General features: G+C 41.2%; 2 protein-coding genes across 7 annotated transcripts in view; both read left to right on the forward strand.

The window, feature by feature from the left end:
* The first annotated feature begins 248 nt into the window (after window positions 1-248).
* srsf7a (serine and arginine rich splicing factor 7a) lies at window positions 249-7,903 on the forward strand. Of its 3 annotated transcripts, XR_002760963.2 has the most exons (9): window positions 249-473; window positions 1,548-1,778; window positions 2,123-2,296; window positions 2,436-2,522; window positions 3,464-3,505; window positions 3,825-3,869; window positions 4,605-4,703; window positions 5,660-6,222; window positions 6,978-7,903. XR_002760963.2 is itself a non-coding variant. In XM_023410320.2 (8 exons), the coding sequence occupies exons 2-8, from the start codon at window positions 1,558-1,560 to the stop codon at window positions 5,751-5,753; spliced, it is 762 nt and encodes a 253-aa protein (XP_023266088.1). In that variant the 5' UTR covers window positions 249-473; window positions 1,548-1,557; the 3' UTR covers window positions 5,754-7,903. The 3 variants fall into 3 exon arrangements, 2 of the variants coding, with proteins under 2 accessions (XP_023266088.1, XP_023266089.1); XM_023410320.2 differs by having other exon boundaries at window positions 5,660-7,903; XM_023410321.2 differs by lacking the exon at window positions 5,660-6,222 and having other exon boundaries at window positions 250-473.
* A 497-nt stretch (window positions 7,904-8,400) lies between these two features.
* Window positions 8,401-14,310, forward strand: part of LOC111657958 (heterogeneous nuclear ribonucleoprotein L-like) — a 12,568-nt gene continuing 6,658 nt past the window's right edge. For all 4 annotated transcript variants that reach the window (XM_023410312.2, XM_023410314.2, XM_023410313.2 and 1 more), the window contains exons 1-6: window positions 8,401-8,548; window positions 10,165-10,280; window positions 10,475-10,712; window positions 11,487-11,572; window positions 12,083-12,179; window positions 12,409-12,481. In XM_023410312.2, coding sequence (XP_023266080.1) covers window positions 8,471-8,548; window positions 10,165-10,280; window positions 10,475-10,712; window positions 11,487-11,572; window positions 12,083-12,179; window positions 12,409-12,481 — 688 coding nt within the window. In that variant the 5' untranslated portion in view covers window positions 8,401-8,470. The remainder of the gene's footprint in view (window positions 8,549-10,164; window positions 10,281-10,474; window positions 10,713-11,486; window positions 11,573-12,082; window positions 12,180-12,408; window positions 12,482-14,310) is intronic.

Consider the following 14,310-nt stretch of genomic DNA (forward strand, 5'->3'; position numbering starts at 1 on the left):
TAAAACACGTTGATTATATCTAACACAGAGCACAAGTTGCAGGGATACTTAACAATATACAGTTGTTAGAAAATAATTATTAAAAACAAATAGAAATAAAAATACATAATAATTTACTGAGTTTTGACGGTGTAAAAATAAACAACTACAAAAAAACAAAACAACAAAAACAGTGATGTCCGTCTGGTGGTCGCTTGATTTCGAAGGATTGACCGGAAATGTCTTTGTGCGCAGATGCGGACGTCACGTGGACAAGGTACAGGGTTGCCTTACGTTGGTCGTTGCTAACCCGGTCACCTGCAGGATAGACCTGTGGAAGAGCCGTTAGAGCTCGTAAGTGGCTGGTTAGCGAGTTTATACTACAAAAAAAACATTTCATAGGCTAGATACCATCTCGAACTTCAGTTCGAGTTGGTCAAACTTTCATTTACACTGGGAGCAGATTCAGAAACCAACGGAACGGCGGAAGGAAGGTAACGTTAGCTAACGCGTGCCGCCGCCATTGTTTATGAGCAGGCTGAGAGTGAGGCCTTAAACTAAGTCATGGATTTAACCACTTATATGCTCAGACATCAAATGTGTGTGCGTGTTTGATTTTAATTATTATCTAAGAAAATATCTGCCATTATGAAATGGAGTGTTGGCGAGCTAGAAATGTGTCCATGATTCTAAACGCTCATACGATTCGTATCATACATTTAAGCGGGCCTGTGCGCAATAATGTCCTCACATGGTATTACATACGATGGCTCTATATCTATTCGTCATAAACCACGGTTATTCAGAAAAATTTTATCGATTGCGTTTGTGAACGAAGGTGACGCGGCGAATTTGTGGCATAGCAAACAGCAGCTGTTGTCGGTGTAAAGAGATCTGGGGAGGCAGGGTTTGGCGCGTTAACAAGCTGCAGGAACCATGTGGAGCTGCCGCACCTGCTGAGCCACCAAACGAGATGTGTTTAAACCCTTCTCACACCGGGGTCCTCAAGGGATCTCTACCAGCTCCACAGATCATGTTGTATTGAAGACAGTGAGCTCAGCTCCTCACAGGGATCAATAAACTCTTCTTAACCAGCAGCTATAGTTGTATGTGTTTGGATGATAGCTGGCCCAGAAACCTTAATATCCATCTTCCGATGATATATGGACAAGGAAGGGGGACCCTTTTCTCCTGTAAGAGGTTGAAATCAGCAGATATTAAGTGTTTCAGTTATTGAAATTGTTGACATGTCACATATGTGGTTAACAGTGAATCTAATAACTGATTGATCTGCAGGTTATTTTCTTAAATAGTAATTTCATCATTTACTCAATAAAATGTCAGAAAATGGAGAAGAATGTCTGTTATAGTTTTCCAGCGCTTAAAGATGACATTTTTACATTCATTGTTTTATATGTCCAAATACCAAAGATTTTCTGTTTTGCTTGAAAGATGACTGAAACCATTATGTCAAAAAAGTTGCAGAGTAATTTTCTGCAGTTTAATTCAGAGTAATGCACCAATTGTTTCAAATCTACTGTATGCACATTTTACCTTTCTCCCATCAGGCAAGGAGAGATGTCATACTACTCATCGCGTAGTTCATCTCGGGCCACCGACTGCAAAGTGTATGTGGGTGACCTTGGCAATGGTGCTGCCAAAGGTGAGCTCGAGCGAGCGTTCAGTTATTATGGCCCACTAAGAAGTGTCTGGGTGGCCAGAAACCCACCTGGGTTTGCCTTTGTGGAGTTTGAGGATCCCAGAGATGCCGAAGATGCTGTGAAAGGCATGGATGGAAAGTGAGTCATAACATTCTCCTGTAATATTTCAGTAGTATTTTTGTATTGACTTTTTTTATTATTATTATTTTTTTTTTATTATTATTATATATGTGTATATATAAAGCGCAGTAGTCTTGAAGTTTTACCAAAAATGACTTACTATTTTGTAATTTACAAATTTCGTCGACAAGTGTTTAGCCCTTATGTTTTGCTCTTGAGTCCTGTGTATGTTGCCTTGTAACAGAAAAAATTGTCAAATTTTAGGGAAATTAAGATAAAAGTGTAATCCTATCTAGATTTGCGAATCCTTGTAACCTGCATGAATACCTTACTTACCTCTTACTGACCTTTGTTCTGCTTAGGGTCCTTTGTGGTTCCCGTGTTCGTGTTGAGATGTCAACAGGTCTCTCCAGAAAGGGCCGTGGGCGCCCCAGCCGACGGCAGTTTGACCCCAATGACCGGTGTTACCAGTGTGGGGACCGGGGCCACTATGCCTATGACTGCTACCGCTTCAGCAAGAGGGGCCGTCGCAGCAGGTGAAGAAATACAGTCTGTTTTGCTCGTGGCTTCCACTCAGGAAGCTCAGCATTTTATGCTTTGAGGCAAACAGTATCCCTTGTTGTACCATCAAAGGAGTAAAGGACACAGAGGAATAATCCCATTTTTCCATTCCAGGTCTCGGTCTCGCTCCAGGTCTCGCTCCAGGTCCAGATCCCGTGGACGCCGCTATCGTTCTCGCTCCCGCAGCCGAAGCCATAGTCGGTAAGTCCGGATCAAAACACACCCACACCTTATGAAGTATTAACAGGATTGGTACTTCTTGTTGGTTGTTTATAGTGTGAGGACAGCACATGGACTAAATTAGGAAGTCTGTGATCAATAATACAAATAAAATAATGTAGGTGCCATTTAAAAACTGGATCAATGATCAAAAACACAGGGGAACTTATCTGTCTGCATTGAGTACAGTCTCTGTCCAGAGTGTTTGGCAACATGTTCTAGGGTTTGGGGAGAGCTCACATGAATTTAATGTGTTCACTGGCTTTTGGTTTTAATTTTTGGTGCTTTGAGCATGACAGACAAAAGGTGATATCAACCTCAGCAAATCACAACAAACCAGGTTCATATCTAAATTGATAAGTCACTTTGCAAATGAGCTGCTAGCTGCCATGCAGACAGGTAAAATGGATCTGTTGTGTCTCGTCCCCGAGTTGGCTCTCCTGTAAGTGTCAGAGCCTCCGTGTGAGATGCCTCGGTTGTATGTTTAAAACTTATTTTGGGGCAGTGCTCAATCTTTCATCCCAGGGCGCAGTGTTTCTGGTTTAACAGCACTGTGCTGGGTAGGTGACCGGTGTGTTTATAGAAAAACAGTGTGTTTACATCACTGTCGATCTGAGCTGATAAATACCCACGGCTACTGCAGAGTCATTTGAGCCACGAGCAAATGCCAGTTTTACCCTTTCACATTGCTGACAAAAGCCATTTGTTGGCACGTGTTAGCGAGTTTTTTGACCAGTGTAACCACGGGCTTAAGAGATTGAACTCTGGATAACAACTGGAATTGTGCTCACTGTCTTACAAGATTTTATTTACACAAGCAAACAGATTTTATATTGTATAATAAACTGTAATAAACAGTTAAGTTTTGTGGTGAGGTGTGCTGAGTATTTATCCTTTTTGTATTTTTTGTTTTACTTTCTCAGGAGCCGCCGCAGATCTCCATCCTATTCCAGACGCAGGAGCAGGTGAGAACAGAGCTTGTATAACAGTATTTAACTAAGATTTAACTGCACCCTGCCACGGGCAGTTCATTCATTTGGATACTTTAGCATTTGCGGGATATGTGAGAGATGTAACTGCTCCTCATCGGGGTTGTGTAAATCCATTTTTTTCAGAAGGAAGGATGGCTAAAGGGCAGAGCAGATTATTATTACCTCCCCCAGGGACCAATTATGTACATGTGCAGTGTGTGTAATTTGTTCAGCCTCACTCCGGTTGTTAACTCCTCCAGTGTTGCCACCGTTCCCACATCTGCAATTAAACCTCTATTTCCTCCAACATTAGGTCTGGCTCCCCAGCCCGTTCTAAGTCCAGGACTCCAGTGAGAAGGTAGGTCGTGTAAGCTGCATGTTTTCGGATCATAATTACACGGCTTGTGTCTGAAACAAACTGTTGCTGTCATTGCAAACCCTTCTGCCCAGGTCACATGATTGTAGAGTGAGACACACAAAGTAAAGATTGTTTACAAAGAGCAATAAACAACTTACTCTGTATCTTGTACCTGTTTTCTGTAAATCACATTTTTCAGTAGTGATTTTGTAAAAGGCTTTGATTATGCTTCTTTGGGCTGCATGTATGCGAACACATATGGCTGTTCATTCATGTGTGACACGTTCATGCATGCTTTTCATATAGATTGGTGGTTTCATGTACTGTAAGCAATATCACTTTTATTAATCACAATGCAAATAAAAAATAGAAGAACTCAATGGAAAAGGATTAGAACTAGATTTTATCTACATAATTGGACTGAACAGTGAAAAGATGAGCAATGATATTAAGTGTTAAGTGCTACAAGATCATTTGAAATGTTCACACAAACTCTGACACAGAAAGTAGGGAACTTCCTGACACAGTGGTGGATCAACCTGTCAGCTTGCCTGACGGCCAGGTCAGCACTACACAATGAGATTTAGATTTGTGTACATCTGCTTCTCAGTGAGTCTCTGCAGCCATCCATGACACCCTTCTCTGCTTAGGTTTGTAAAGATGTTTACATAATCCTAGCTATATCATTCAATAGTGTTGCTTGAAAACCTTGTTTTTTGTTTTTTTTTCTTCCAGTCGCTCCCGATCTCGGTCTCGGTCCGGCTCTGCGCCCAGAGGACGCTCTGTCTCCCGATCCCGTTCACGATCTCAGTCAGCTAATCACAAGAGGAACAGGTAAACCCTCAGTCTAGATGTATTTCAGTCACTGAAACGGTTTAGGCTGTCTAATAAATTTCTAGTGCTTTGTTTTACTAAGACATTTATACGTGTTTAACACCTGAGTAGGAAGAAGGTCCAGTAATGTCTAGATGATCCATTATAGATTTTAGATACTATCCTGTGTTCCAAGTGAGGGTCAGTTATGTTTTTTCACACTAGCCAGAGCTAGGTGTTCCACCCTAGGCAGGGATTGACTGTTAAATAGACCCTCATTCCACCTGGGAGCATCATGCTGTCACCAAACGGCCGCCATATGACGATGAGATGGACGACCGCTGAGACCCCTCCACCTCCTCGGCACAGAGAGACCTGCAGCTCGTGCCATGTCTTCTGACTCTGCTGTTGGCCAGTAGTGGAGAGGGAGGGCTAGAGGACAGGGACTTGGCCCCCTGTCTGATGTAGGGAAGTAAAAGTAGATGAAAGATTAGACCTCTCTCTTGTGCTCTCTTTTCCAGTGCTCAAAGGCTCTGCACTGTTAAATCTCATTGTAGCTCTTTATCAGTCCCAGTTGATCTCGGAAAAAAGAGCACATGAAAGACAGTCTCTGCTCAGCTTGTAAACTGTTGAGACTCATAGAAGCTAAAAACCAGGGAGATGCAACCATATTCTCTGTACTCCTGCTTTTCCCTGATCTCACCCATGTAGTCCTTTTCTAAATGAATTTACTGACAGAGCAAGGGAGTATTTTTTTTTTATTGGATTGACAAGTGTTAAGTAAACATGGTCAGAGGTAGCATTTTAAATGTTTTACTTTTTTCTTAAATTTTAATTCCCTATCCTGAATTTGGCTAGATGAAGAGAACTCTCCAGAAAAATATTAGCTGAGATCAGACAAAACGACACCCTTGGTGTGACTTACGGTAAGCATCTTTGCAGCACAGTTTTGTTTATTTTTCATATTTTCTTTAAAGCGTGTGGTGGGAGCTGAGCACTGCACTGACACCACAGCTGATCCCAGGCCCAGGGTCTGCCAGCTGGCGGTGTGTACGTCCTGCGGGAGGGTGACTAAGAGCTGACCTGAGATCAGCCTTCGCCTGCATCTGGTGTTAGACAGCGAGAAAGAGGTCGACCTACCGACCAAACCCTCCCCACAGTGAATGGGCGACCGTCTGTTCAACCGACGCACACGCTCAGACGAGATCAGCCCGCGCACACATACAGTTGTTCTACTAGAGTCACCCACCCAGCCAGCCAGCCAGCCAGCCTTCAGATGTACCAGAGGGCTGACCCACACAGATCAGAGTTCGACCACTACCTTTTTTAATCCATAACCTACCTACCAGACCCCCCTACCTACCTACCAGAGTTCTTCGGCCTCTGTCTTAGCTTCTGAAAGTGAGAGAAAGAGAGCTGACGAGAGATCAGTCTTCAAGAGCCTCCCAGCGCAGTGTCTCTCCAAGTTGTAGTCATCCGTCCTTCAGTCCTTTCATCCTTCGCTTCTCTGTACTTGTTGTTTCTGCCACTGTCTCCAAAGGTAACCAAAAATCAAACCCCCTGACAAGCTCATTTTGATGATGAAAGAAAATGCACAGACTTGATGTAGTCTGGGAAACTGGTGATGACAGAGCTAAAGTTGAGCCTTTAACAAGCATGCACAGAGTACAAATGTGTGGCTGCATGTGAGAGTGCGTGGATGACTGAGTGCAAGAGAGGAAGGCAACATGAATTTTAATGGGCTGATATCTCTGAGGAGGCTTTGTCAGATATGTTTTTCTTCTTGTGCCATACATGTCACAGCATCATTACCATTTTAAGCTGCTTCTCTATTATAGTTTCTACTTTAGTACTAAAACTCAATCTGTAGTTCCTTTTCTGGTCATGGTATAGAACAGTTTCCATCTGTTTGTGCTGCCCCTCTTTCTGTGTTTGTAGTTGTTGAAGGATTAAGTCGTAAATCTCTCCTTAGAGCAGAAACTATGCTAACAACCTGTTCTAGAAGCAAGGGAGGACACTTTGTCAAGGACTCGTGTCATTTATCTGAATAGGTGTTTGTTTGTCCTGAGGGCTCAATTATGTATTTACCTTATGACCCTGGACACTTAAAAAATAATCTGTGGCTCTTGAGATGAACCTTGGTTTGACAGGTCAAAGAAGTACTCACAGTTAAATATTAGCGCCCATCCACTCTCACAAAGTTGTATTAAATTATTGAGTAATATGGGATTTTTTTCCTGATCATTCTTCCAACCTCCCTTGTGGCGAGCTAACTCTTTTCCGTTTCTGTTTCAGTCGTTCCCGTTCAGCAAGTCCAAACCGCAGCCCTACGCCAGCAGATGACTGAGTGAAGAAGACTATTAGTCCCACCCCCTTCCCCACCCACCCCCACTGTCCTTAACAGACAGACCCTCAGCCCCTGCACCATGTCTGCTTTTTACAGCCCTACAGCAGCTGATTTTTTGTACTTGTCTGTCTAGTCTCAGTCGTTAAAGTTTAATTTTCTCCCAAGGACTGTAGTCTTTTTGCAGCCTCACATTGTTTGAGCTTTAGTCAGTATAGCAGACAGACATCAATTTCCATTGGACAGGGATTATTTTAAATGTTCTTTCAGCTGCTGCCAGAGGTTATCTTTCTTCTCAGAAGCTATGTAGCAAGTGTAAGAAGCAACAGTTACATTAAGGTAACACTGAATGTTGCAGTTGACTTTTAGCAGTGGTTTGGGCAGCTCATACAGTAAACTGCAGTTGACGAAAACCCCACTGATAGTTGTTGAGGGTGAGGACATTATATCAAAAACTGATTTTATTTCCTGTGCTTAAATTTGCGAACCTGGAGATATTTTCCCCCATTGAGAATCGGCATAGATATAATTTTTTGTATTGCACTCCAGTATGACTTTTGAGTTCAAATGCTGTTTAATGTTTCCACTCATAAGACATACTTACTGGCCTGCATGCCTTTATATATGATGTCACATTCCTACTGTTTGTTGTTTCTGTGCTGCACTGCCCTTTTTACAAACCTGATCAGCTTCACTGTGTGCTGAATAGATTTTTCCCCATGTGTTGATTTCTGATTTGTTCCTGTGACTTGATTTTAAAATAAATACTGTGCTCAAGTTTGATTTCTGTAAGGGCTGCTTGAACATTTTGGTTCTGTTTCTGGCTTATATGGTAAGACAGTGGCAGTTTTATTTTTGAATAAACCTCTTCAACAAATACCATTGCCTTTTTATTTCTCACTCACATAAGTTTTATTTTAGTGTTAGCTGCAGGTTTTCATTATAGATATATTTTATTAGTAGTGGTGACATTGGAGTTGTCTGTCAGTGCTCTTACTGTACTTACTGTGCAATTCTTGAAAAGAGAAGTTTTGAAATACAGGACAGCATGTAACAAACTAGGATATTATACAAACTGACAGCTACCAACCTAAAGGAACAAAAGTCAAAGTAATAAACATAACTCATTATGTTTGTCTTTAAACACAGCAGGCTCCAAAGTGTTATTAGACCTCACTGTGAAGCCAAAAATACACCTCTGGTTATTTATTAGATGCGATGTATACAGTCAGATAATTGTTGTAATACCGCGTCAACGCCTGTTTGTACTGTCTGTTCTCCTATTGGCTGTCACTCAAGTCACAAATAGATTGCGAGCTACCTCAGCCTATCACAGCATGCAGTGGCGTTGTGGTGGGCGTGGAAACTGGAGCTTCGTTTTTCTTGACTTTTCCGTCCATTTCAGTTCATCGTCACTACCACCATCCTTTTTAACCGGGACAACATGGCTACTGCAGCGAGCCGTTACTACAGCGAAGACGGCAGGGCAACGAAACGACAGAAAACCGACGGAATGGCCACGGTGAGTCGGTCATGTGTGAGCTGCATTGGAGATTAGTTTAACTTGCATAACACACCCGCCCGGCTCGGTTACAGTCTTCTTGGTGGATTTTAATTCATTCAAATGAGCGGTGGTAAAAAAAAAAAAAAAATGTCACGACACGTCGCAGGTCGTTAAATGTGTTAGAGAGTAAAGGGTTGTCGTTCATAGCTTTTTATTAGCTTTATCGGTCTAACGTTGTATACGTGTGAGGCTAACAAGGACACATCTCGACACATAAATTGTTTGTGCTGTATAGGCTCGTTTGAGGGCGGTTTCCACGGCCGGGCCTTGTCTGAGCCCGGCTTTGTTCTAGCACCGGTAACGTTAGCAGCGTGCTAGCCGTGAGCTACACACAGTGGTCATTTTAAGATTAGGACCGGTCAGCATTAAACCAGCCGCTGCTTTGTGTGAAGTAACATTAGTATGGTTGTCCATGCACGTTTGATTAAAAAAAACATGCCATTAGATTAGGAGAAATGCTGATTAAACATTACAACTATACACCGCGGCAATTAACTGCCCCCTCCCCCAGCTGCCCAGAGTAACCTGAGGTTAATTAGTGTGTTGTTCACAGCAAACGTGACCGAGGAAAGAGAATAAGTAACACAATCAACCGATTATGAGAATACAAAATAAGTTTTCACCCGTTCCTCATAATTTATATGGCGGGAGTAGTGCTCATTCGTCGCCAAAAAAGATGTTAGTAAGCCACCCCAAAAATAGAATAAAATGCATTTACACAACATAACGAATACATACATCTACCACTAAATATTCCTACATTAAAACATATGGTAGTTTGCCACCATCCATGCTAAATATGAGGACTGGATATCAGCACTGATATCCTGATTTCCTGATCCCGAGGGTTTGGTTCCCGCAATCAAATCCAGAATCGATTCTTGAGCATTCGGCCACATCAGATACAAATGTTGCATTAAGCAATTCTCATATAATATCATGGGAATTTACATATACTTTGCATGCAACAAGTGAGTAACACCGTTATTTCCTTGAGTATAAAAGTGTGTAAAGTGCACATTGTAGGATAACTTGAAAACTCATCTCCAGGTTGTACAACTAAGAACTAAGGGTTTATTTTCTTTAGAAAATCAAAAATGACAAAACACGTGGCCGTTTTAGATATATTAAGGTATACATGTTGCAAAACAGTTGAGCAAAAATATATAAAACCTGCAACTATACAAGGATATTAGTAGCAAGTGAGTCAACTAAGACATTGCCTCCAGGAGAAGAGATGCAGTGTCTTTCTCTCAGTCTGTTCCTGATGTGATGTCTAGATTCACTATGATATAACCAGAGTCAGCTAACCACCCTGAGACACAACATTCCCTAAATCTGTAGCTGGGCCACATAGATGGTAATTATTCATGTTACAGTTCACAGGTCTGGCATCAGTTGAGGTGGCGCTTATAGGGACCTAATTACTTTTTTAAATGTCAGAAGACTGTTCAAGACAGGTGACAAGGTGTAGCAGAGAAGGCTCCTCTCGTGCAACATTTATAAGTACTTTAAATAAGACTAGTAAATGTTAACATCGAACATGTCCGCTAATTATGTTTTCTTTGGTACAGGGATACGAAGATCCACACAAGACTCTTCCATCTGTGGTGGTGCATGTCCGGGGGCTGGTGGATGGAGTTACAGAAGCTGACCTTGTAGAGGCTTTGCAAGAATTTGGAGCAATCAGGTAGAGAAAAAGAGCGGCTTCATTTGTGTGGAAGACATTTTAATAGAAAAATGCATCCTTTTCAAAGTGCAGATTAATAACAATAATAAGTTTAGAATAAAACATTTTTTACAGGAAACTAGCTACAAATTTGGTATAGTTGAGCTCAAAGTATTCGCCTTTTTATCTAACCCCTTCATTACTCTTGTTTTTAGCTATGTGGTGGTGATGCCCAAGAAGCGCCAGGCATTGGTGGAGTACGAAGACATGAATGGATCATCCACAGCTGTAACCTATGCTGCAGACAACCAAGTTTACATCGCCGGTCACCCAGCCTTTATCAACTACTCCACTAGCCAGAAGATCTCCAGGCCGGGAGATTCTGATGACTCTAGAAGTGTTAACAATGTTCTTCTGCTCACCATCATGAACCCCATCTACCCCATCACCACGGTAAATGCAAAGATTTGGGCTGCTATGTGTCTCTCTACTTGAAATTGTGGCGTAGTAGCCTGGTGTTAGTTAACCTCCATAGGGCTGCAGCGAGTGCCAGCTTCTACAACTGACAGACGTGTTATTGAAATGTCAATACTGTTAGTAGTAAACAGAGGCCTGTTAAAAGTTATGACCTATAGGTGAAAATCATTGGCTGGTGTTTTAGATTGTATTTGCTGATTATACTACTCTGCTGCTCCTGGAGTTTGGCTCAGAGTTGTGGTGTGATATGCTGAAAACATATTGCATAGTAAGAATGCAAGCTGCAAGTCAATCACTTGAACTGGTTCCATTTTCTCTATTATGCGGATATGCTGCTTTTCTGTTTTATTGTACTTAATTGCAATTTAAGATTATCTTCATTGTCATTCTGCCACTCAATTTGCACTACTTTATGGCATCTTGTAAACTAACACCAATAATCTATAGTGCTGAATGTCTTTAAACTTATGCACAGTTTCTTTCATTGTGGAAATTGTGTTTTGTAAATGTGGCCATTTCTGTGAGAGGTAGTCTGGAAAAAAAACTGACATGCACAAGGAAACAAAATCCAGAGTCAAAATCAAATTGTTGCTCATAGGTTCACAGCAAACTTAAGTAGTGACTACTTTACACATCTGTGCCTCTTAAACTGGTGTCAGATCTCACTTTGATATAACCTTTGCTTCTGATTCTGTGTAGTGTGTATGCATACAGTGGTGTTTTTTTAAAAAATTTTGTACATTTTCACAGGATGTCCTCTACACTATCTGCAACAACTGTGGTCCTGTCCAGAGAATTGTCATCTTCAGGAAGAACGGTGTCCAGGCAATGGTTGAATATCCTTTTCCATGGGTGCTATCTGACATGGGTGTGTCTCTGATTATAACTGCACTGTGTCAAATACTGGTGTCTTTCCACAACACTGTAAGTTCTAACTGAATGAACAGACAGGTTATTGGTGTTGTGACAATTTCCGATGTCTGTTTCAAGTTCAAACCTGTTCTGGAACCTGTAGACATATTTCACGTATTATTTCTAAAAGCAGTCAAAGATGACTGATGAATGGCTTGATGTGTACATCCATAATTTTTTTTTGGTATGTGCTGGGTAACTACTACCTGTGCACGAGAGCAACAAAAGCCCTGCACACTGCTCTTCTCTAAGTTGGAAAAAACAATACCTACGGAAGACTATTTGTGGTCTAAACATTGTGAAATCTTTGTAAAGAGGAACTAAAGGAAGTAGATGGCGGTGTGCAGGGGTTTTTTAGTCTTTCATGGTGTCTGGTAGTTTGCATCATTAAGATAACCTGGTAATTCCTGATTCATCCTTAACCCTGTCATTACATTTGACTCTGTGCAAAGTGCCCAGCGAGCCAAGGCATCACTTAACGGTGCAGACATCTATTCCGGCTGCTGCACGCTGAAGATCGAGTATGCTAAGGTACTACTGCAACACATTGCCTATGTTCTTAAACAAAATGGGTGCATTGAACACACAACAGCATGAATACCTGCACAATATAACACAGCAGCCCTGCTGGGAGTGTTGGCTTTCTGAGTTGACGTTACACCCGTCCTTCTAAACAAAAGTATAAAGTAAATGTATAAATTAAGTGGCCATGGTTTGTACAGTGTGTTCTCTCGTGTTCATCTGAATTATATTTCCGCAGCCCACTCGCCTGAATGTGTTCAAGAATGACCAAGACACCTGGGACTACACAAACCCCAATCTGGGAGGTCCAGGTAAAACCTCAAACACCTGAACACCACCCCAAACATTTGCTGAATGCCACACACTCTTTGTAGCTGAGAAGCCTGGTAGTGTTAAGCACTCTTACTGCCACTGTGGGGAGTTTCAGCAAGCGGGTTACTGGAAAGATGGAGACAACACCCTTCATTGATAATGCTGCTAATTAGACGGATTTTAAATTGTGCCCAGTATACAACTTGTATTTTGGGAAAAAGTTGTGTGGCATTATGACTGAAGTGTTGCTTTGGGTCTTACTCTAACACTTCTCAATACACACCATGATCAGGGTCATAAGCAGGAGTGAAGAGTTTGAGACAGTCAGAGACATGATGTGAACAATATTCAGGTTAGATGGCTCATTACAATCCAACTCAATCAATAATTTTAGCATGAGATCAGAAATTAAGTGCCACAATTGCAGCTAAATATTTTAAAGGTAAAGGACTCAGCTTTGTGGTGGGAATGGCAGAAACACATTTGCAGACAGAAACGTTAAATTACTCACAAGCAACATCGGCTGTATTTTTTTATTTTTTTTTTTCACTTTTCTGGAAGAACATAAGTGATGTCTGTAAACTATATTTTCCTCTCTATATCTTGAGGCTAGCGTTTTAGTTCATCGTGGCATGTTGTTGTTCTGGTTTACTTGACCCCATGAAATGTTTACGTTTACTGGTAAAAGCCTGAAGGCCCCGATCAGACAGACTGCTTTTTTGCAGGTAGAAAAAAGTGAGGTGCACATTACTGCCCCTTCTTGTCGGAACCTAAACTTTTAAAAAATATATAGGCTACAGTTGAAGGGCAGTTGCTATGACTCAATCAACTTGCAGGAAATATGGTGACCATGTCCTGAGTTACAGCATTGAATAGTGTTTTCACATTATGATGTCACGGTGAAGTTGACCTTTGACCATTTGGATATAAAATGTCATCACTTTAGCACTTTTATCTTATAGACATTTGTGTTAAATTGTCATGATTTATGTATAATTCATACATTCATTGAGGTCACAGTGACTTTGAGCTTTGACCACCAAATTCTGATCAGATCATTGTTGAGTTCACATGAACGTTTGTACCAAATTTGAATAAATTCCCTCCAGACGTTACTAAGATGACATGTTGACGAGAAAGGGAGGGACAAACGAGCCAAAAACATAATTCCTCCTGCTATTGCTGGCTCATAAAAATGGGAATAGAAATACATCCTGTGATCAGGACCATAGTCAGTCTCCAATAGGTTAGTGCAATTCTAGTGGTTATAGTTTTTGCAAACTTAGGAATAATTGAACTTGCCAGAATTAGGCCATATCTGCAGAGTATTAAAATGTTTTTATGTTAATTTATAAGCAGTTGTAGTAAAATAATAATAATCAGTATAAGACTGAATCAGGATCTGTGGCATTTCCGTTCCACAAGGTTCAAATTCCGTTAAGTTTTTTCTGTTGATTACAAAAGCAGCCCGAGAGAGGCAACAGACGTGCTGAGTGACATCTTATTACCTCTCAAGATTCCACTATACATTTTTCAGTCATGAAGACACAGACCTATTGTGTGCAAAGTCTTGTTTGCCAGCATTTGCTGTTCCTGCCTTCCTCATCACATCTGTCAATTTGCAGGGTTTTTGGAGTCCCTTGGGTGAAAGAAGGGCATGAAGTCAAAGTTCAGAATTATAGTGCTATTACTGATTTTTGATAGGCAACCGATATTAACTTTCAAATCAGCGGAAACAAATTTCCTTGCCACCAAGACTGATCCTGGTCTTTTCCACTGTCATCTAACTTCTACCATCAAATTCCCACATTTGGTTATTTATTGTTTT

Source organism: Seriola lalandi, unplaced genomic scaffold, assembly GCF_002814215.2.
Source record: "Seriola lalandi dorsalis isolate HSWRI2012SDOR001 ecotype SW California unplaced genomic scaffold, Sedor1 jcf7180002054422, whole genome shotgun sequence".
Classification (NCBI taxonomy): Eukaryota; Metazoa; Chordata; class Actinopteri; order Carangiformes; family Carangidae; genus Seriola; species Seriola lalandi.